General features: G+C 37.6%; 1 protein-coding gene across 1 annotated transcript; it reads right to left on the minus strand.

Moving 5' to 3' along the window:
• Positions 1–21,639: 21,639 nt before the first annotated feature.
• On the minus strand, positions 21,640–22,338 carry LOC133711748 (secreted RxLR effector protein 161-like). The gene has a single exon (XM_062137843.1). The coding sequence runs from the start codon at positions 22,336–22,338 to the stop codon at positions 21,640–21,642; it is 699 nt and encodes a 232-aa protein (XP_061993827.1).
• Between the last annotated feature and the right edge of the window lie 1,673 nt (positions 22,339–24,011).

A 24,011-nucleotide genomic window follows, 5' to 3' on the forward strand; every position in this document is an offset into this window, starting at 1 on the left:
CAACCTCGCCGTTTGCCTTTCTAATCCATTCTGGAGGAGTGGATCTGAACTTCAGTCGAAGTGTACAATCATTTTTTCTGATATTTTTGACTGTGTTGACAATGATGGGCGGCAATCCTTTTAGATCATCATTTGTTTTGCTCCATAGATTATGGACAAAACCATTTTCAACAAGCCAAAGCTTGTGTTCTTGAGGATGTTCACTCTGAACATTAACCAAGTATCTTCCAACGTATGATCCTGAGACAATGAAGAGGGTTGGAGGAACAAGGTCTTCTGAATTGTGTCTTCCTATCAGATTGTGGAAATCATGCCAATCTGATTCATTGAGTGCCATGACAGGGACCCTAGCACTTTCTGGATGTTCAAGGAAGTTAATTTTTTCTTTCTTAACAGCACTCTGCTGTATTTCTTCGAACTGTGGTCTTGCATTCTCGTATAGTTCTTCAGCTAATGCAAAGAGAGCTGGAAACATTAGACCACTGCTTCTTTCCTGAAAGGCAAATAAAAGATTATCCAGAATTGCCTTCTGATGGTAAGCTAATCTCCTGCCAGTTCTGAACACAGGAGTATCGAACGTTCGAAGTTCATAGTTAAAGACATTTAGGACTCCAGTTGGAGTAGGTTTGCTTTTTGGCAAAGCAACAGCCGTCAACGGTCTTGACGAGCCTTTACCGTCTGCCGTTTGAGACGGGCTAGTCAATCCTTTACCCTGGGATTGATCAGTTGTGGCTAAGCCTTTTGAACTTAGCAGGAACCTCTTGAGGATTTTTTCTTTGGGATCCTCATCGGTTTCATGTTCTTTCCCAGCTCTTCTGCTTCTGGGATTGCGACCTTCGTCGTCGTCATCATTTCTTTTACTGAACATGGCTAATTCCCTTGTTAAGGCGTCTGGAAGATAGTTCTTGTTTCCTGCAATTAATTCAACAACATAATCATATTGGTTAAGGAATAATTGCCAGTTAGCTAGTCTTCCTCTATCAGCAGCTTTATCAAGTTTGAAATTTTTGAAATTCTTTACTCTGGCACAATCGGTGCGGACAGTAAAGGGTTTTCCAAGGAAAGCTGGAGAATTTAAAATAGTTTTCTTAACAGCCAAAATTTCTTTTTCCCCTGTGGGATAATTTAGTTCTGCAGGGCTGAACTTGCCACTACAAAATTTACAGATCTTTTCAATGTTAGTTCCAGGCGCTTTCGCCAGAACTACACCGGACCAGTAATTATCACTCGCATCTGTTTGGAGGATAATCTCGTCATTCTCTTCAGGTTGTTGAAGAGGAGGGAGGTTTTTGCAGAGATTTTTTATCTGCTTTACAGTTTTTTCATCATCTTCTGTGAAGTTCCATTTTCTTTTGGAACTCGTTTTAGGTGATAACATTGCTGTTAACCCTGATATTTTTGGGATGAAATCTCTTCCATAATTTATGACACCAAGGAATCTCTCTAGACTTTTGGCATCAGGAATTTTATCTGGGAATTTCCAGATTTTCTCAAGGATGTGAGGTTGGAGTTTTATCACTCCATTCTTGATATTTATTCCTAGGAAATCAACTTCATCAAGGATAAAGAAGATTTTCTTTTCACCTAGGATAATTCCATGCTGAACTATCAGCTTTACAACCTCATGGAGGTGTTTCATGTGTTCTTCTCTGTTTTTGGAGAAGACAAGAATGTCATCTATGTAGACGACGCAGAACTCCGCAACATGTTTGAAGATATTATCCATTTTTCTCTGGAAGATGGAGGGAGCTTGCTTTAGACCAAAAGGCATTACTAACCATTCGTAATGTCCTTGAGGTGTTCCAAATGCAGTGAGAGGCACACTCTCAGGATGCATCTTGACCTGCCAGAAACCCGACTTTGCATCGAATTTCGAAAAGACTTTCGCTCCTCTGAGCTGGTTGATCAGCACTCTTACTTGAGCAATTTGATAACCGTCTTTGACAGTCTTTTTGTTGACATCTCTGTAGTCAATCACCATTCTAGCCTTTCCTCTTAGGTTTTCTGCATGATTTCTTACGTAGAATGCTGGAGCATGATGAGGGCTAGTGGAAGGTTGAATTAATCTCTTGTTCAGGAGATCTTCAATATCTTTTCTGAATTCTTTTTGGTCTTCCTCTTTGTATTGAGGAATGGCTTTGACATGACAGATAGCATTCATGTCATGCAATCTTAATTCACAGACCACTGGGTCTTTTTCCCAAAACTTCTGAGGATCTACATCGATGTTCTGCTCGAGTAGTTTCTTGATTTTCTCAAGAGTGGGAATTTTCTGAGATTCAAGCTTATTCTGAAAGTGCTTGAGGTTATGCTCGTGGATGAAACTAGCTTCTTCTTCTTCACTAGTTTCTGCTTCTTCTTCTTCTTCGTCAGAAGATTCTTCAACAAGTAATTCTTCTTGTTGTTTGATTTGGAGTATGGGTTCAAATTTGGGTTTGTAGGTAAGATCACCACTATTCTGTTGCGATCTCTGATATTGGGTGGTGAAGTTTGGTCCTACCACACTTTTGGCCTGAGTAAGCCTATCTGCCCAGAACACCCGTTCTCCCTTTCTGAAGCCGATTGCTTCTTCATCCTGAATAAATCTCTGTTGGAGAATGAAATCATTACCCAACAAGAAATCTGCGCCTTGGCCTTCAGATTGCCAGACATTATGGATGGTAAATGTTCCTCCACCAATGGTGATATGAACATTTTTTGCTACTTTATTCATGGTGAGATGGCTTCCATCAAAAGTAACACCAGTAGCTGTTTTCTTTTCTTCTTTCCAGAGTTTTTCTGGAATTGCAAATCTTTTTGCAACTGTAAATCCTGATCCATTATCTACAAAGGCATGTAGATGATATTTTTTATAATCAGGGAATTTTAGTCCAATCTCTATGTAGTTGCTGTATCTACTTGTAGAGACGACTTTCGATTGCTGAAGCTCATTTTCTTGAGCTTGTTCCTTTGGAATGAATGGTTTACATTCTTCTGGAACATTGTTCTGAGTGGGAGATTTATCAAAACTAGAAGGTTTTGTATCATCCCAGTCTGTAGGAATTATCTCTTTGCTATCTGGATTACTGAACCATGACGGAGGGTCATATCTGACTTTATAATCATACTTGCCCGAAGGTTGGCCAAGTAGATCCCATGTTTCAGTAACTGTTATAGCTGCTTCTTGCTTTGCTAAGAGATGAACAGTTTCTGGTGGTTTCACCAGTTCTATATTTTCTGGTGTTTCAACCAGTTCAAAGTTGTCATCGATTTTTTCTTCGATGATGTCTTCCTTTTTCGAGGAAGATGGTTGTTGTTCCATGGTTTCCTGGAACAAAGTTTCTACTTCTTTCTCTTTTTTCTCAGAGAAATATTCTTCATATTCTTGTTCAACCAGTTGGCTGACAAGTCCATTCTTGGTTTTTCTTCTTGCTTCAGCTATGAAGCATTCTTTGTGATAAGTCTTTTTTGATTCTTCACAGAACATAGGGAGACCATTCTTTTCATGACATAAGCAGTAGTCACAAACGAATGTACCAGGGTTCACCTGATAAGAAGACATTAAGGATTCTGTCTTGCTTTCTTCCCAGTTTTTGATTCTCAAAACATTCATTTGTCTGGATTCGAAGTACTCTACTTCAGAATCTGTCTCAGACTCAGATGAATCTTCTTCTTCAGACCAGGCAGAGTAAACTGACCTGTCGTCTTCTTCATCATCAGAATAAGCTATTTCGTAGCCTTTCATATTTGCAGATTCTACTATGTGCTCATATTCTTCAAAGAGAGCCTTAGTAGAAGATCTTTTACCCTTTTCCGGGCATTCATTGGCATAGTGCCCTTCAGCTTTACATAACCAACATCTGCAAGCTTTCTTGCTTGGTTGTTTATGTTGATGAGTATTCTTCTTTTTCTTGAAGAATTTCTTTTTTGGATCTTCATTTTGTTGTTTCTTGTAATTGGTACTTTTCTTGAATTTCCAATTCTTTTTTTGATTACTCTTTTTGAATTTTTAAGAGTAATGTTTCTTTTTTCTGTAGAACTTGGATTCATGACATCCCCAGTTGGTTGGCATATCCAGTATTCCGTAACAGAAATTTTCAACTCCTTTGAGTTGTTTCTTGGCCATCTTAGCTCTAAGATTGGCTTTGCATTGTTCTTTTAGTAATTGCCGGATTCTGTCGGCAATTCCTCCAACTGAAAATCTTTCAATTGGTTTTTCTGCTATGCTTTCTCGCACAGCTGTTCTCCATGGTTCAGGGAGTTTCCTGTGCAACAGGTTGACTAGATCAGTGCTTTCTAGTTCCCCAATTGTACAGTAATATTCTTGAAATTCATTCAAGTATTCTTCAAAATATCTCATGTCACAAATTTTGAGAGCATAGATATTTGATTTGGCCGTTTCTCTGGCCTTTTCACTCATATTTGCAGAATCTCCACAGAACTGATCGTACAGGGGTACTGCAAAATCATACGGAGATTTTGAAGCTTTGATATCTTCAAGCCATTCTTTTCCTCTGGCCGTTTCTTTGAAAGAGAAATAATATTTCTTGGCTACTCCTGTGAGAGTAGTTTCAAAGTACATCTGAAGATCAGGAGCTTCGAATTTTCCAAAGGTGAGAGCAGATGCCATCATCAGGCTGTCTACCCATTGGTCAAGAGTTTTTCTCTTGTCTAGAGTTTTATCCAGATCTAACCAGATACCAAAATTGGTAATTGGTACTCTGGGTATCTTGTCCTCTGGGACAAATCTTTGAGAATTTCTTTCTCCATTTCTGCCCGTGGGGGCCTTCTGTATAGGGAGCTTTACCTTTCCCTTTTCTCTGGTGATGGAAGTTTTGGAGCTTTCTCCTTCTTCCATTTCAACATCCTGGTAGGGAAGGAGTTTTCTTTCCTTTCCTAGATTGAAATTTTTCATTTCTTCGATTAGTTTTTCTAATCGTTCTGGATTTTCACAATTCTCAGCTTCTTCATACAGATCATAGAGCTTTTGTGCTCTAAGCATGTTGACTGGTCTGTTTAGATCAGCTTCAAGGTCTTCTTCAGTAATTGGATCTTCAATAGTGGATTTTGTGCCACTAGTACTAGCTTCTCTAGTGCTGTAGCTTCTTCTGAGAAGATTTTTGTTTATCCTGATATTCTCAGGACAGACATCACTTTTTCTGTGATTGTCAAAATTTAGACTGATTTCTCCAGTCTTTCTGCTTTCATAAATTTTAGCTTTTGCACTTTCTGCTGGTAGCTTCGGACCAGATAATTTCCATTCAATAGGAAATGTTACTTCATTCCAAGTAACCTTGTGGATCTGTTGTGAATGGTTCTTCTGACTGGTGAGGAATCCAGTAGTAAGACCAGGGATGTTTGATATCCTTGTCTTTGGTTCTACTGTAGTACTCATCAGTTTATAGTATATCCTGTATACTATTGCCAATTCCTGCATATCTTTTTTCATAGATATGCCATCTGTCTTGACTCTCAGTCTGAGACAGTGAGCTGCATCTTTCAAGCTGGTAGAGAAGTTGGGGAAGCAGTTGAAATATGCTACTTGGTTGCACAGAGATGCTTCAAGGGTTCCCAAGAGACTAGCTTGAAAATCTTCCAGTCTATTGTCTTGTAAGACACATAGGACTGAACAGTTTATGCCTTCACGAGCTAGAAGCTTTATGCCTACTTGGACTGCTCCAATATGCATAAATTGATATTTTTTTGATCTGGCTCTGGCAACTTCATCTGGAGTGATCATCAGTAGATCTGTTTCTCCTGTTGTAGAGGGGGTTGTAAATTCCAGCAATTTGAAATGATGGCTGTCCATCAGGTCAAATGTTCCCCTTTTGTATATTTGTTTGAAATCTAGCTTTGGAATTGAGGCGTTTTTTACCTCATGCTCGATTTCATTGTATTCAAATTCTTCAGAATTTAGGAGTTGTACTCCTTTCTTTTTCCCGAAGATGCTTATCATATTGACATTTCGAGTTTCTTTCGGGTTTTCATACCGAATACTAGTAGAACTAGTTGAGGGATCCAGAAAAATCAAGTTTGGAACAGGATTCTCTGGTCTTTCTAATGGTTTGAATCCATTAGTTTTCTTTTTTACTGTAGGCACTTTCTTGTCCTTCAGTATAGTCTTCATAGAATCCAGCGTTTTTTGCTGTTCATTGATTTTTTTACTAACACTTGTTAGCTTTTCTTCTTCCGTTTTTGGAAGATCTTTGATATAATCCAGTTTGTTTTCCAGTTTTTCTAACTGGTGGATTATAACAGGAATTTTTTCTAGATGTTCTTGATATCTAGATATTTCTTGCTGCAGGATCTGATATTTTTCATCAGAAGATTTTAATAGAGAATTCAGTCTCTCTATTATTAAATCAGACATTGTCCCCATTGGGGATTCCCCTGCTGAGCTATTTTACAAGCTCTGATACCAGTAATTTGCGGATCTAACCAATGCTCAGGTAGTCAAGAGGTTTTTGTTCCTCTTCAAGTACATATAGAAGATTATCAATATCTCCTTCTAATTTATAGATCCTGGTTTGGAGTCTATAAATAATATCCCAATAGTTGGGAGTTTCTCTGTTAAGACGTTCTCTATAGTCTTTCAATTTTTCCAACTTTTCTCTTTCTTTTTTCAATTCTTTGCTAGTGCTTTTACAAATAGCATTTAATTCAAGTCTGTCAACGATCGAAATTATGAATAATAAAACTAACTGTTTACCTTCGAGATAGAGGATGAAATTTAGCTGCAATTATGATTTAGACAAATAAACTCAAGATGGGCCCACCACGTTTCATCAAAGGAAAATAATAGTAAAAGCAATATTTGGAATAAGAGAGAGGGGTACTTATGGGATAAACATTTAAGTGAAAGGAATAGTTGAGAGAAAAAGAAAAACTTTTGTGTGAATGGGGTTTAAAATAAGTTGGTGGAGTGTATGGGGTGGTATTTGGTATTTTCTGGGTAAGTGGTCATTATCCCTAAATTTTAATGTTGTTTCTCTTTCTACAGTCTCCTTTCTCGATGCATGAGCAGCATATCTTTTTCTTTTTCTCATCTGGTACCCCTCTTTCTTCTTCTTAAATAACCCTAGTCGCCTACAGTAATTATTTATATATATTGAAGAACCCTTTGGACCCATGTGCTTGACTTGCTTGCTTGAATATAATAGTTATATGTGTGTGTGTTTGGCAGTATTTATGTAAGACCCCGAAAATTCTTAATTAATTTCTTAGAATTTCTTGGAATTAATAAAGTGTTTGTTAGTGGAATTTCGTAGTTCGAGGGTGGAGCGGAAATTATTTCGATCAATTATTCACTCGAAATGTTCGATTCAAGGGTTGACTTTTTATACGTTTAGATTCTGTGAGAACTTCTTCCTTCACGAAAGTTGTAGAGCGCGTCGATACGAGTTCGTGGACATGTGGAACGCAAGAATCGGTGTTTGTATGAAGAAGTTATGGCCATTGGAAAAAGTTTCTATTTAAGGATATATAGGAAAAATCCGAAAAAAAAATCAGAAAATATCAAGTTTCCAAAATGGGAAACTTTTCTCTCTCTTCGGTCCCGAGCCCAGTTTCGCCCAGTTGACTTCGCCGGCTTTGTTCTCCCTCCTCCGTCCACCAACCGATGAATCGTTTCTTCCATTCTCTTCGCCTCAGTCCATCTCCAAGTCTGGGAAGTTTCACGGCATGGGTTGGCCTGTGCACGGCGCTACAAGGCCGGAAAGATAGGTAGTGGCGCTGCAAATCGCCCAGATCGGAGCTCACGATTCTGGCCACCTCACGTGGTGATTCTTGGGGGCTTTTGAAGCCCAGAGGATGTAGAAGCTTTCTCCCAAGGTGGCTTGCAACGATTCAACTTGTGGAGCTCGAATTTGGAAGATTGGGAATCTAGGGTTCATCGGTTTCAAAACTTGCGAGGTAAATTCCCGCAAAATGGCTTTTATTCAGACTTTGTGCTAGTTATGAAAGTTGTAATTGGAGTTGAGATGAAGATCTTTTGTTTAGGAAGTTTGGCCAAATTTCGAATTTGGACCGGCGGCGGCGCCGCCACTGTGGTGGTGTTTTCCGGCACATTCCCGCCACCCCAGGAACAGTTTTTGTTCCTCTTTTTAATCTACACATCGATACGATCATTTTGATATATAGTTTGTAATTTTTGGAAATCGTATAAACAAGTTATGAATTTTAGGGTTTTCGGTTCGTTCCGTTTTCGATCCATGAGGATCCAGCCGTCCGATCGACTTGTAGATTTGATATATTGATCGTAGAAGTATTCCAGAGACCTTGGGTGGTCTCAAATGAAGTTTCGCCTCGATTGGTGTTACTTTCGGATTGTTGGATTGATTTGGGAGTTCGGAAATTAATTGTTTTTAGTGTTTCGGGTACTAAATCGAGGTCGTATTTTGTTAGGTATTTGACGAAGTTGTTTAGATGGATTGTTACACTTGTGTATCTCGTATGGCATATGAAGACGCAACAGGATTTAGAGGTGAGTAAATCTCACGTGGTTCATTTACGAACCGAGTTATTTAATTGTTGGAATTGATTGATAACTGTAAATCATTCAAAAATAAAGATTTGTTTCGAATAATATGAACTCGATCGACTACGGTTCATAGGGCTACGGCTCACAGGTAAAAAAATGAATTTAAGTATAAAATGAATTTCTTGGTTTTAATACGTATGAACTATAGTTGGTATTAATGGTCATTCCTGTGTGAATGATTACGTATATATTTACGTGGAATATATATATTGGATGGTGTGACATTGGTGAAGTAATGATTGAGAGTTGATTGAATTGTTATTTCGAGCATTTCTCTTACGAGCATACAATTATCATGATGTGTTGATTATTGTGTAAAAGTGTGTTTTGCTTGAGGAAAGTATTTGAGTCAAGTGGACTTTCAAATGTTTGGTTGAGTATCGTTTATCACATTGGTGATCGAGGCAAGTATTATCGTAAGGCTGAACCTCGACCGAGGTGACAGTTTACGATTCAATTAGAGCTTTAGTCTGTCTGCCAATGTACTTCTTGGGGAATAACTTTGAGTTATTGTGTGCCTTTGAGTACAATGTACTTCTTAGGGAATAACTTTGAGTTGTTGTGTGCCCTTGAGTACAATATACTTCTTGGGGGATAATTTTGAATTATCGTGTGCCCATGGGTATATTTGTTTTAAAAGAGAGTATCGGTGTCCTTTGTTTTGTCATTCATGTGGGACTTGATTTCGAATGAATTGTGGAGGTGATTTTAAATGTAATCTCTTGAACTAAGTTATATGCAGGGATTACTGCCTTTTGAATTGTTTGTTTTAATGTAATCTCCTGAACTAAGTTATATGCAGGGATTACTGCCTTTTGAATTATTTGTTTTAATGTGATCTCCTGAACTAATTCTCTATGCAGGGATTACTAATGTTTACCGAGTGTGATTGTATGTTTGGTTGTGTTTTGTGGAGTTAAATGTTGTTGCTTTAATTTATCTCACGAGTTGAGAAATTATAAGCATGCGTGACGTGAGTCATTTTAATTGAGTTTACTCACATGAGCTTGCAAAAGCTTACCGGGTTTGTTGTTTCAACCCGGTGCACTATTCCATGGTGTAAGGTTTATTGTGCAAGTTAGAATATCGATTAATCGTCGTCGAAGCTGAGGTGTACGTTCGGTAGCGTAGACGTCGAAGGGTACTCTTAGTTTTAAGTCTTCCGCTGTGTAGTGAGTTGTGGTGGGTGTGTTTACTTATTGAATTGTCATTCAGTTTAATTTGTAAACTATCTGTAATGTAATATGTGACTCTAAAGAACGAGTCGGTATTGACATTGTGAGGTCAGTTTGTTTAGTTGCTTAATTTAAAGGGTTTTTGTCCATTTACCCCATTTTTAGATATTTTTTTCCCACTTACCCCATTAAGTTTTTTTAATTCCCTCTTACCCAAAACACTCTAAGGAGATCTTCCTTAATACCCCATTAAGATTTTTTTTTTGTTTTTTATTTTCTTTTAATACCATTTTACCCTTACCCCTTTGTTACTTAGAGAGAGAGAATATGAGACTTCGCCGGAGCCCGGTCACCGGCTGCCGGAATCCAGTCACCGGCCGCCGCCCACCGGACTTTTCTGAAAAACTCATCGAAAAGGTTTATTGCCCGCAATAGACGTCTATCAGCCATGTATTGCCCCCCAATAGAGGTCTATTGCCCTCCAGTAGACATCTATTGCCCTCCAATAGATGTCTATTATCCCCAATAAAACTTTCGGTTGTCAGAATATGAACTAATCTCCCTAAATTTAGACAAATAAAACTTTGTTCAAAGAAAAAAACAAAGAGATTATATCAATTTAAAAACGTCTATTGCCCTCCAATAGACGCCTATTGCTCTCCAATAGACATTCAATTTTTTTTTCATTCCTTCTGTCCCATTACTTAAAAAAAAAAAAAAAAATTTGGGCACCTAGAAAATGCTCTAGGCACCCAAGTCAATAGCTGGACCACCTCCGCCCTCATCTTCTCCTCTGCCACAACCCCTAGCTTCTCCAAAACGCATCCTCGTCGTCCCTGTATCCAAAATAGCTGGCGTCAATCCTCTTGTAAATGTCACAATGTCAATTCACTATAAGACAATGCGTGGCAATTCATTTCTTGGCCTTCCCATCCTCAAAGAGGTACATTCACACAGCAAAATAAAGTAACCGCAATATCATGGGTAAATACTACAGGCTTGTAAATCCACCACAAAGAGCTTAAGCAAACTATAGACACTAATGTTCAATTATGCACATTTCCCACAAAGAGCTTAAGCAAACTATAGGCACTACTATGCATTCATCGAACTTGCAATAACGAAATGTTTCAGAATTCGATAGATTTACCTTGAGAGATAGAACGAGTAAAATAAATGCATTGAGTACCAAATTTGCCAGCAGTGCAACAATGGCTTAGGAACCCAAAAGCAGATCAACAACATGGCCAACATTGGCTGCCGGAATCAAATTCTCCGCAAGTAGCCCATTTGATTTTAGCTTAACAGGCGCCGTCAGATCCGACCAAAACCGTCGCCGGCAAGCTGCGCGTTCTCGACAGCGACGACGCCTCAGGTGACTGGTTGCAGATCCAGGTGGCGGCAGTCCTCCGTCGCTTCCCGACGGTCAAGCGGGTTCGAGTTCGAGCAGTCACAGAGAGAGAGAGAGAGAGAGAGAGAGAGAGGAGCTGGTGTGCCATTGAGTAATTTTTAAATTTTTCGGGGGTAGATTTGTCTTTTGAGTCTGTAGTTGGGTTAGTGGGAATAAAAATCTCTTACTGGGGTAAGTGGGATAATTTTTACTGCTTTTGGTGCTTTTGGTCAAGGACCCTAATTTAAATGAAAATTTTTCTATGTGTTTTTCTTGTGCTTGTTAAGTTATCGCGTTTCGGATTTGAATTTATTTATTCAAAATTCGGGGCGTGACAATTTCAAATGACTAAACTTGAACAAATACTAATATCAATTAATGAAGTACCAAAACCCCAAATTTCTCCAATGAGAACTGAATAAGAATTTTTCTTATAGAAATCAATGGAGGGAAAAGGAGGCTATTTTGAAGATACACTCAACCAAAAGGTTCTTAGTACAACAAAAAGAAAAAATGATTCAAATACGGTGCTAAAAGATAACAACCATATGTATATATAGTTCTGTACCAGAGAAAACCATAGGTAGAGTAATCTCCAAATCAAATAACAGGGCAGTACATTGGACATTAAAGGAAAAATATATGATAAACATGTTAAACACAAATGAGGTTTTTGTCTTCTCTTGCAGGTCTGAATGCAGAAAAACTTGACACACTTGTTGAGATTTCATTAATTCTTGTTTTTTTTTTCTTCAATCATCTCATGAAACAAAATCCACATCCAGTAATCTGCAAACTACTGAAGAATATCTTAACTCAGGAATAAACTGAAATCTCAACCCAAAGCCTATAAGCCAAGTATTTGAAAGCAGTATTCAACCCTAGCAGTTTAATAAACTTTAAACAACAAAAACAAAGGAATTAAACTAAAACTTCTATGAAATTCAGAAACAAAGCAAACCAAAATTTCAAAATTGAACCAACTAAGAAGTTTAGAACCCAAGAGGATATGCATACATTGGCCAATCAACTCTTAGTTAAGGTAGCCATAAAAAGCTAATACGGTATGGAGTACTCTGTGAAGAATTGAAGAAATTAAAACAAAGATGCGAAGACACTGATTATTGGGCACTATGTAAACAACATGAAATTAAATCATTCAGAAAGAACATAAACCACATTTTACAGCTAAATATGAAACCGATAAAATAAAAGTTATACCTTCTTGCAACTGAATACATGTGACTCCAAGTCTTCTAGTGCTGAGCCAACAAAGGGTGGAATCACCTACTTCGGTGATTCCCACTCAAGTCAAATGGGTTACCAAAAGATTACTTGAATACAAAAACAAAAGAGGAAAACCCATACATACCCGGAATCAATATTAGCAAGACACCAACTTTTAGGTTATTCAAAAATTACTCATATATTCAACATCTTATATAACTAAGCCAATTCTTGAGGGAATGGTTATATTTTTGAACTACCATATATGCCCTCACATAATATAGGTATTAATAAATAAATTATTTCTAGAGGATAGGATAGTTAATTGACTATAACATATTTCAGAAAATTGCAATACCTCCCACGAAAAAATGAGAAACTTCCCTAAAATTAGGAGAGATAACTTTTTTAATTTAAAAAAATTAAAATAAAAGCCAATTGACATGTGCGAAGCACATGTTAAGGGGCTAGTACTTAAGAAAGTTGAAAGCAAAACCATAGGAAATAAAAATGAAGTCAATCAGCAAGGAAACCCAAATCAAAGGGAAAAAAAATCACACAATTTCCCAATAACAGTTAGTTAGGTTCGCCAGTAAGGTAAAATCTTTTAAACCCTGAACCGATTTTGATATCTCTTCTCCTCTTTCTGGTTTTAATGTTTCTTTTCTTTTGTTTCGGGTCGTGTTTTTATTTTTGTATTAACTGTAAACTACAATATGGGAATAGCAGTGAGGCCATATCTACTACCACAGTCCCACATTTTCACAATCTTCATTTCTCTTCGAGATCTTGCACCATGGGTAGTTTTCTTCTTCGAGAAGCCGACTTAATTGTTCTCTTCGTTGTACTCACACGTCCCTTTTTATGTATATTTTAATTTCCTTTTAGATAATTTACTATATTATCCCTTGTATATATTTTGATACACCCATTTTCTCTATTCACACATCCCCTCTGCTATTCTATTACTTTCATTCAATTTTTTTTATTTTTATAAATTATCTTAATTACCCTCCCTTACAATTATGTTTTTTTTTCTTTTCTATTTGGCAAATCAATCGTCCATACCCTTTTTTCTCGTCATCATTCTATCTCTCATCCTCAAAATGGGCTCAGACCCAAACTCTATCATGTACCCCAAGGCCCAAGCTCACCCTTATCTACTTCATACACCCCCATCTCTGCACCTCATCAATCAAGCTCTTTGAGAATGACTCGCATGCCTTCTTATCCGACATGGCTAACGAGCTCACACCAAAATGAAGGAATATATCACCCACATGCAAACCTCCTCACTCTGGAAAACAATGCCACACTGATGACATAGAAACCAAAGTCGTGAATTTAAATGACGACGACAACGACGAATTGGGGGACCTCGGGGATTCCAAACATGAGGGTTAGAGATCAATCACTGAGTCACCACCCAATTGAAATTTTCAAACTCTGTATATGTGGCTTTGTTTGCTTCCTTCTGCTGGTTTTGGCCTTTTGATTTATTTTATACGGGTGGTGAGATTTTGAGGTAGGATGGCGAGGCAACACATGGCATAAAGGCACTGTCCCCACCTGAAAACTTCGTAGGTTGCGTCAAATGATTGACTTGCCGAATAGAAAAGAAAAAAAATTTGAATTAAAATAACAAAAAAATAGAAGTGGTGTGTGAATAGAGAAAAAGAATGTGTCAATAACACCATCCTAAATTTTCTAAATCAGTCAACTTTTATATCTATCATGGACATTTTTTGGAGTTCAATTTTTTTGTGAACCTTTTGACCCCAAACTCTAGCCCTCCTTCAGCCTACCCCTACTTTGATAGGAGTAGTTATGTGTGAGGGTATTTGAGTATTTTCGCACTCAATTTGGCTAACAGAATGAGTTCTCTTAAATATAAATTATCACTAGCTCTTGATGTATAATCCATGTTTTCTCGTCAGCAACATCTATCATAATTATCTTTGGGTCTTTCTAAATGTACCCACCAAATTTCTTAACACACTCAGCAACTAATTTATTTTAAATATTTTTATATATTTCTAGCTAACGTCCCCATAATACCATCATCCTTGTACCCAGCAAATTTGGGTGTTCTTCATAAAAACACACCCAACTCATTTATTAACACCAATCTCGCAATCTCACAATCATGATCTCCAAGGTTAGTTGGCTAGGGCGAGTGGTTTAGTGAATTTTGCCATCAATTACTACGACCCTTTCTTTGATCCATCGTTTTTTGTTGGGTGACAATTCTTATTGGTAGAAGGAAACTATTCAAGTACGATCATGGATATTAATCTATGAAACTTTACATATTTATGATGTTGTGTGTACTGTTGAGTTTGCAATGTTAATATTATTTCTGTTTGCTGATCAAAACCTTTGTTATCCATCTCCCATAACACATGAACTCTAGCCTTTACTCATAAGAGGAGTGTAAGACCATATTCACAAGCTTTCTTGAATATGGAGTATAATCATGTCGCATTTCAGTATGTGTTGAATACTAGACCCAAATCACTGAATGAAGTTGTTGTACACCATGGGTTTGCTTCGGTTGGGTATGCAAATCTGAAAGCTTTATTTTCTTTGCTGGGTAGTGAAGGTGAGGGCATTTTGGGGAAGGTAATTGCTATATATAAATAGTATTTAGAATAAATTAATTGCTGGGTGTATTAAGAGATTTGCTAGGTACATTTAGAAAGACCCTTATCTTTATAGTATTGAGTAATGCATTCTCCCCGTTTTCTTGCCAGCAAAATCTACCATTATCTATTTTTGGTATATATGTAACAATACTATGGCAATAGTCATAGCATGCTAGGATGATAATCTTTAATTAACACCCAAATAAAGAAAAAACAATTTATATTGGTGAATGGGCCATGAATATCAACCTAGAAAAAAAAAAGATAAATCTGGTAGTATAATAAAATGTGCATTTATTGATAATCATCTGCAATAAATTAAGGATCGAGAAAAAAAGGAAAAATGTGAAATATCAAATCAGGTTTTGTCTGCAATAAATTAAGGATCAAGAAAAAAGGAAAAATGAGGCAGTGCATGACTTTCTTGTATAAATTGATCGACAACTACCCTCTAGTATGCACAATATCATCCTTGCGAAACAAAACACAAAAGAACAAGATGAATCAGATATTGATAGTATTGTTCATCCTCTTGCTCACTAAGACTGAGGCTGCTTGGAATTCCAGACATGTTGAAATTATCAATGATTTGGATCCAAATACATGTCTTACCATTCATTGCAAGTCTAAGGATGATGATCTGGGAGTCCATCTGCTTCACTTTCAAGAGTCCTATTGGATCAATTTCAAAATAAACATTTTCGGAGGTACACTATTCTTTTGCAGCTTCCAGTGGCCCGACAATTTTCATCACCTTGATGTTTACAATCAAGAGAGAGACAATGTACCCCCTAAAGAATGTAGGACATGCAGATACATGATCAGATCTGATGGTGGACATAGGTACAATGAGGAATTCCAAGATTTCACTGATTTTTTCAAGTGGAACGAAAAGTGAATTCAATTGACATAGAAATAAGGAGAAAAGCTTTAAGTGTGGTTGTCAAAAAAATCTATTTGCTTACATTTTGAAATAATTATTGTACTTTTCAATTAGAAATTATTCTATACACCGACGGTGCAAGTAACCTAACACTTATAAAACAATCTCAACCCTTGATAATTATTATCAACCTTATTTTAAAAAAAACAAAAGGTTTATTTAATGCAATCTAACCATCCATTCATGTTGGTGCAAGTGCACGTTGGTGCTCTGAATCCTCTCCCCAAATTTAAACTATGATTTGTTCATGATCCATGGAACCATGCACTCTTCGCAGAGAGGCTTCCCCAAGGATGCCTATAGAGTACAGATTGTGTAGCAAATACCTTATCGTCATAAGGCCTCGAGAACCAACCAAAGAAGGCCTAACCTGCCAGCTTAATATCAAACCCTAGCAGTCATAAAGATTGTTTAGGATTTCTTTTACCTTTTCATGTAGCATTCTTAGCTCCGATTTGAGTGTCGCTGCCATAACCAAAACCCAGATCCATTAATCCAATTAGTGCCCAAGAGGAAGACACCCAAAATTGTAAACATGTACCATCCCCGCAGTGGGAGTCAAACCTTCATGATCACCATTTAGTGTTAGCCCGCCCATAATGTCATCAAGATCCCTAGCCACCACCTCTTTGTCGCTAATCCCCACCTTAGTTAGATATATGACACCCGAACAAAAATCATATCCACAACAAAATGGAGGACGTGATGTTGTCAGCCACCACAGTCAACCCTACCGCAGCATGGCATAGCAAACCAAGTCACCACACAGCTTATGTCCTCAATCCACCTAGACACTAGGAACAAAGATCCACAAACACAAAAGAAAACCATGTAGAAGAATAGAAAGAGGCCAAAGCATGTCGGTGTTTGGAGATGACAGCATGAAGAACCATCACTGCCAAATTCATAAGGCGCTGAAGCAAGGCCAAAGTCACCACCATGGATATATCCAACGTACCGAGGAGCTTCTAAGTAACCCTAGATGACACCTGCCAGATAGCACTGACAGACTTACATAGATCTTTGAAGGGGGCTGCTGCCCACACTGAAATTTTTTTCTTTTTATTTAACTCGGTCATGTATATCAAGTACTAGGTTTAATTTTCCCTTATCTTACTATTTTTTGCCCCATTATCTGCCTTCACTTACTTCGATCATGTAAGGATTATGCCCTTACAGGAACAAAATCCTAGGTCTGTTATTGCTGGAGAGTAGAGAGAGTGCATTTATTTTGTTTTTAGTTGGAAAAGTATATATTATTTTTAGAGATTTTGTTTTGAGGTTTCTACATACGTACTATCTTCAAGGATAGAAGAATTAAAGGGGTTGACCTGAGTACTTTAGATAGTGTCAAATAAGCGGAATTTCTTTCTAAAACCCTAGGAGAGCTACCCTCTCAACCCTAGTCTACTTCTAGATCGGCCGGCGGCTGGAGTCCTTCCCTTCTCCGACCTTATGCAGCGGCAAGTAATTGTCTCCCCTCTACGTCATCTGTTGATGACACTCAGAAGCCGACCATGTGCGGCGACCACTCAACTCAGGCCTAGTTCACTCATCATCTATTGCCGGAAGGAAATAGGTGATGTGAGAGAGATGGGTTGGTGCTCCGGTCCGATCAGATTCAATGGTGCTTGGGTGGAGAAATGGCCATGGCGAATCAGGCCGAGGCGAGGACGCCTCAAATCTGGGCTGTACGCAGTCGGGAAGGACCGGAATATACAGTCTCAAAGCCAAGAGATGAGAGGGTGCGACCTCTGGACCCAGACCAAAGCGGCCACACTACGATTGATGGCGGCGCCGGCCTTTGCACCCCAACCTGTGGAAGCGGCAGAGATAGCAGTCGTGTACCGTGAAGCGAATCAGACTTTAGAGCAGGTAGAACTTGCCGGTAAGATGATCGGATCTGAGGCGATGGCGGTGGCTGGCTCTACTGCCCGGATTGGCAATGGGGTGGTCTCGGCGGAGGCTGGCGTGCTTGGCAAAGGAGCGGCAAGTGGGGTGCCCAGATCAGTTCGGGGGCCCAAATGGATTGGGTGGCCCAAGTCAGTGTGGGTATCCAAATCATTTCGGAAGCCCAAAAGTGTGTGGTGGCCCAAATCAGTTTTGAAGTTAAAATCAAATGGGTCTGGAGGGTTCCAACCTGCTCTGAGTTCCTGGTGGAATTGGGCTCTTTGGTGGACCATGCTAATAAGCTCTATCTCTTCAGGGTTTCGTATTTGGGACCCCGGAGGATCACTACCTTGTAGCTGGAGGCTTGAGATAAGGGCAAAGGAAAGCCTTAGGTTTTCTTGGTCTTCTTGCCTATTACTAGAAAGTCGGTCTTCTACTACTTTCATCTTGGTTTTCTCTAGTTGTACACCAATTGAGGTCTCTAGGCGACTAGGTTTACTATTCAAAGAGAGGTTAGTAGTGAGGATTTATTCAATAAGTGAGCGTATGTGTTAACAGTGAGGGTCACCTGTCCTTTGCTCGGTAGCTTGTGCCATTTATAAGTTTGGTATGAGACAGCATTTGATGTACGTGCATTCTGACCATGGATAAATTAATGAAGTTATCTATTTCCTCAAAAAAAAAAAAAAAAAGGGTTGACCTGAGCTAAATTAACCAAAAAATAGTACATGCATGTATTGATATTGAAAAGGGGAGAGGATTCAGAGCACCAACGGTTGAGATTGTTTTATAAGTGTTAGGTTACTTGCACCGTCGGTGCATAGAATAATTTCTATTAAATTTGACCTAGCTCGGTTTAAATTTATTAGGTAATGTCAGGTTACTTGGTTTTTTGAAACACACCGTTATCCAAGGCAGCTTTACTTAGGATTTCCAGTATGCTAGGCTTTCTAGGCAATAACTCAATTTTGACAGTGACAGGCCCACTACAGGTGAGTTACTGTGTATTACTTTACCTCTCTATACTAATTTAATGAACTCACACCCCTTTTGATAAGAAAAAGATTTAAAAAGTTACACCTACGTGCAGGAGAATAGAACCTCATGTCAAAAAATTAAATCTTGCAAAATGATAAAATATAATTAACTTTCTAGGCGGTTGCAAACATCAGGAAGCGTTGATGAACTTCTGAGCAATTTTACGGGTGAAGGGGGAAGCAAACTGAAAGCTTATTCGTTCTGGGGAAGGAGAGAATTCAGAGTGAAAATGGCGAGGAAAGTGTCCTCTCTAGCCTTCAGTCTCCCTTTTTATATTGCAACACAAATCCATCCCCACCACTGAAAATGAAAGAGCGCATTTCACAGGATCACGCCACGTGTCCACACACGTTCTGACTTGATGACGCATGCGAGGCCTCGATTAACGAATGGCTTAATTGTGAGTTATGTCAGAAATTAAGGCGACGCCTTAATGCATGTTCTTCTAATCACAGCTCCCCACGTGTCCCACTATCAGAAGGCGTTATGTGACAGATTCGCTCTTGAATTCCACCTTGGAATCTGAGGTGAACCTGTGTAGGCCAGATTAGAGAAAGATTTTATCGAAAATTTGACATAACCTCCCTAAAAAATGGACTACCCCAAAACATGTGAATCAATCAACACACTTCTATTATCATAAATCTCCAATAGACTTCCAATATTAGGACCTCTTTTCTCTCACACAACCAAATTCCAATAACCGTCAATGAAAAGATAAATTAGGTATCTCTCGTCCAACGTTTACATACAATTTCAATAGACCTTAATTTACTTATGACATTAGGAAGCTTCTCTAATTAACACAAAGAAATACTACTAAGTAACTATGTGATTAATGCCAGAAGATCAAGTTGATATATGCCTTTGACGTGGATACCGATCCGACCACAGCTTGGTAACTTGGGCAAAATAGAAAACCAAAGAGCCATGAGAGAAAAACATAGAAAACGTAAGACAATCTCAGTGAGAGGACAAAAGTAGTTTGATTTTAGAACTGTTTTTAGTAAATCTCTTTTCTTTTTTCCTTAAAATCTTTTATCTTTTACAAACATTTAGCATGCAATTAATCACACTTATATATAGTATAAAGACAAGTTGAGAAATTGTAAGTCACGAATTCTTCATAATACCAAATTGTAAGATAAATTGGTGAAAAAAAAATAAGCACATTGCTTTAATAAGATTTCATAAGAAAACTGAAGGTAATAACTGGGGAGTAAGCTCGATACTAAATTGTAAAGATAACTTAGCCCAAAGGTATTTTGTATAACTTCCAAACTAAAGAGCATTACCAAACTTGTACTCAAAAACTGGTCATACACCTACAATGAGCTAAATCAAAATAGGCAGAGCGTGGTGGATAATTGGTCATACACTCATGTCGAGCGAACTCAACATAAGCAAAGCGAGGGAGGAGGGAGAACTGGTCATACACCTGTGCGCATCAGGCAGAGCGATGGGGACTGGTCATACACTTGTGCGTTCACTGGTACACAAGCAGAGTGATGGGATATACGTGCACGTAACTGGGAAACTGATCATAGTATCGAAGAATCTTACCGAGGTTGGGTACTTGTAAAGTTAGTTGAAATCCATTTATTTTTGCCAACTAAAAATGTTCTTTCTTTTCGTAGATGTAGCACCACTTAAAGCAAATAAAGCATTTGAAAAACTTCTTTCTTTTCTAAAAATAAGCAACTTTACTTCAATATATAAGTCAGAAAATAGCGTAATAACAACAATAATTAAATTTTTTTTTAAATCATAATAAAGCTTTATGAAATATAAAAAGATGATCAAAGAAACAATTGTTAGATTCAATATGAAATATAAACTTATAACTCAAGTATACTATCTCAAATGTTAAATCAATGTTATGAAATAAAATCATAAAACTGACTTGGTGGATTGCTGCTGTTATCCATTTGGTGATCTGCTGCCGTTATCTATCTGATCTTCTCCTAGATACACACCGTATCTCTCTTTATTGCTTGATGGGACAAACTCAATGAGAGCGTTTTATGTTCTAGCAGGGATCAAATACAAATACCGTTCTATATATAAAGCTGTTGAACACAGCAGTTACATGGCAGTTCCTTCCATCAAGGAACTGTCAAAATAACTTCCTACCCTAATAGATTTGTCTGGATAACCACACATTGAATTTCAAATTCTTTAACAGATATTCTAATATATAAACTAAATTCGATTACTTAATAAGTTTATATATATTGGTTAATGTATTGATATTTGAATTCAAAACAGCTTATTTACATTAACTGATGCATACAGAATATAATAGCTAGTTCATATCTATTGTTGTGCAATAGGTATGATCTCACAATCTCCCACTGAACTAGATATTATATGATGTATACCATGTAAATAACCTATTTCTTAATTGTGCACTTGAATTCAAAAATACTGTATGTTTTACAAAACATGTCAATTAAGATTTACTAAGTTGAATCATAGAAGAGAATGACAAATTAGCAAGTTGCCAGTCTTTTATAATCACATCATAGTAATCAAAATTACATGGATGACCTCAAGTGTGATCATGCTTGTTATGTAGTAATCGACTTTCACAAGCATTTGTGATCCTGATGGAGTTATTCAAACTGCATATTTGCTTATGTGAAATCAGCAACGTCTAAATGTATATACACGCTAAATTATGCAGTACTATATTTGAATAAAACAATTTCATTCAAAATTATATGAATGAACTTGATAATGACTGAGATGATTAATAACAATGCATTACTAAATAGTTGCAATACATACTAGTAACTTAGTGAAATACATAACTAACCATCAATACTGCCTAAAACTCCCATATTTTCCACATGTCTGATGAACACAGAAACTGGCAATGCTTTGGTCAATGGATCTGCAAGTTGGTCTTTTGTACCTATTTTGGTCACCTCTACTTCATTGTCTCTCACACTTTCTCTCACAGAGAAATACTTAACATCAATGTTTCTAGATCCAGAAGTCCTTTTGTTGTTCTTTGAAAAGAACACAGCAGCTGCATTGTCACAGTAAATGGTCAATGGCCTTTCAATTGAATCCACCACTTTCATTCTTGAAATAAAATTTCTCAACCACAAAGCATGTGCAGTAGCTTCAAATATTGCAATGTATTCTGCTTGAAAGGTTGAAGTAGCAGTTAATGATTGCTTATTAGTCTTCCATGAGATAGCTCCGCTAGCAAACATGAAAATATATCCAGATGTTGATTTCAAGTCATCCAAGTCCTGTTTGTATGAAGCATTTGTATAACATTCTACTTTCAATTCTTGATCTTCAATCCTTTTGTATACCAGCATGTGATCTTTGGTAGATTTCAAATATCTCAAAACTTTCTTTCCAGCAACCCAATGTTCATGTCCAGCATTTGATTGATATCTAGACAACATATTGACAGCAAAACTTATATCTGGCCTGGTACAAACCTGTGCATACATGAGAATTCCAACCAATCTAGCATAAGGTACATTCTCCATGGTTTTTCTCTCTAGAACATTTTGAGGACATTACCCTTTGTGCAGCTTATCACCTTTAGAAACAGGAGCACTTCCTGATCTGCATTTTTCTAGACCAAATCTCAGCAGCATCTTATCTATATAATTCTTTTGTGATAACCCCAACATGCATTGATTTCTATTTCTGCTGATTTCTATTCCAAGTACATAGTGAGCTTCCCCCATATCCTTCATGTCAAAGTTCTTCATCAAAAACTCTTTTGTGTCTTTCAGCAAACCAATATTGCTGGTGGCTAATAAGATATCATCCACATATAAAATTAGAAATATGAAATGACTCCCACTAACCTTGCAGTACACACACTTATCTAATTTATTTTCTTCAAAGCCAAAATCTGAAATCACAGCAGCAAATTTTAAGTACCATTGTCTGGATGCCTGCTTGAGTCCATAGATGGACTTGTTGAGTTTGCAGATTTTCTTTTCATCCTCAATGAACCCTTCTGGTTGAAGCATGTAGATGTTTTCTTGCAAGTCTCCATTTAAAAATGTTGTCTTAACATCCATGTGATGCAATTCTAGATTGTAATGTGCAACCAAAGCCATTATAACTCTGAAGGTATCTTTAGTCGAGACTGGTGAAAAAGTCTCATTGTAATCTATACCCTCCTTCTGATTGTATCCTTTTGCCACAAGCCTAGCTTTGTATCTTTCAATCTTGCCATTTGCATCCCTTTTTGTTTTATAAACCCATTTGCAGCCAATTGGTTTCAAATCTGCAGTTCTATCTACTAATGTCCAAACTCCATTCTGTAACATGCTTTGAAGTTCATCTTCCATTGCTAACTTCCATTTGTGGCTGTTATTAGATTGCATAGCTTCTTTCAATGAAACAGGATCATTATCTTCCCCCAAATCAAACTCAATTGCAGTCAAATATAGATGATAATCACTGGATATTGCAAATTTTCTTTATCTTTCTGATCTTCTCAAGACTTCATGTGCTTCTGCTGCTGGGATTTCTACATTTTCCTTGTTCTAAACATCATCGTTTGGATCATTTTGATTTCCAAAATTGACTGCTTGAGATTGATTTTCAACTTGTGTTGCTGGTATGAGTGCTTCACCTTGTGCTGCTGGTAAAAGTTCTTCACTAATTATCCGTGTTTCAGGTGGCACAAATTCTGGAAAAATGAACCAATCATCCATGTTGTTATACATTTGATCAACACTCATCCCCTCACTTACATCTTCATTCTGATCAAACATTTCATCATAGAAGGTTGCTCTATGTGTCTCAAAAATTCTGTTGGTTCTTGAACGACAGTAAAATTTGAATCATTTTGACTTCTCTGAATAACCAATAAAATATGAAGTTATTGATTTTGAGTCAAGCTTGTCATTTTCTCCATTGTATAGTCTTGCCTTTGCCTTGCAACCCCAAACATGTAGATGATTTAGGCTTGGTTTATAGCCACACCAGTTTTCAAATGGGGTATTCTTAATTGCTTTGCTTGGTGTTCTATTGCAAATGTAATTTGCGGTTTTCAAAGCCTCTCCCCATAGAAATCTTGGTAAACCTGATCTGGAAAACATGCTTCTAACCATGTTCATCAAATTTCTGTTTCTTCTTTCAGAAACACCATTTTGCTGAGGTGTGTATGGAGTAGTATATTGAGCAACAATGCCACATT

This window comes from Rosa rugosa, chromosome 5 (genome assembly GCF_958449725.1).
Source record: "Rosa rugosa chromosome 5, drRosRugo1.1, whole genome shotgun sequence".
NCBI lineage: Eukaryota > Viridiplantae > Streptophyta > Magnoliopsida > Rosales > Rosaceae > Rosa > Rosa rugosa.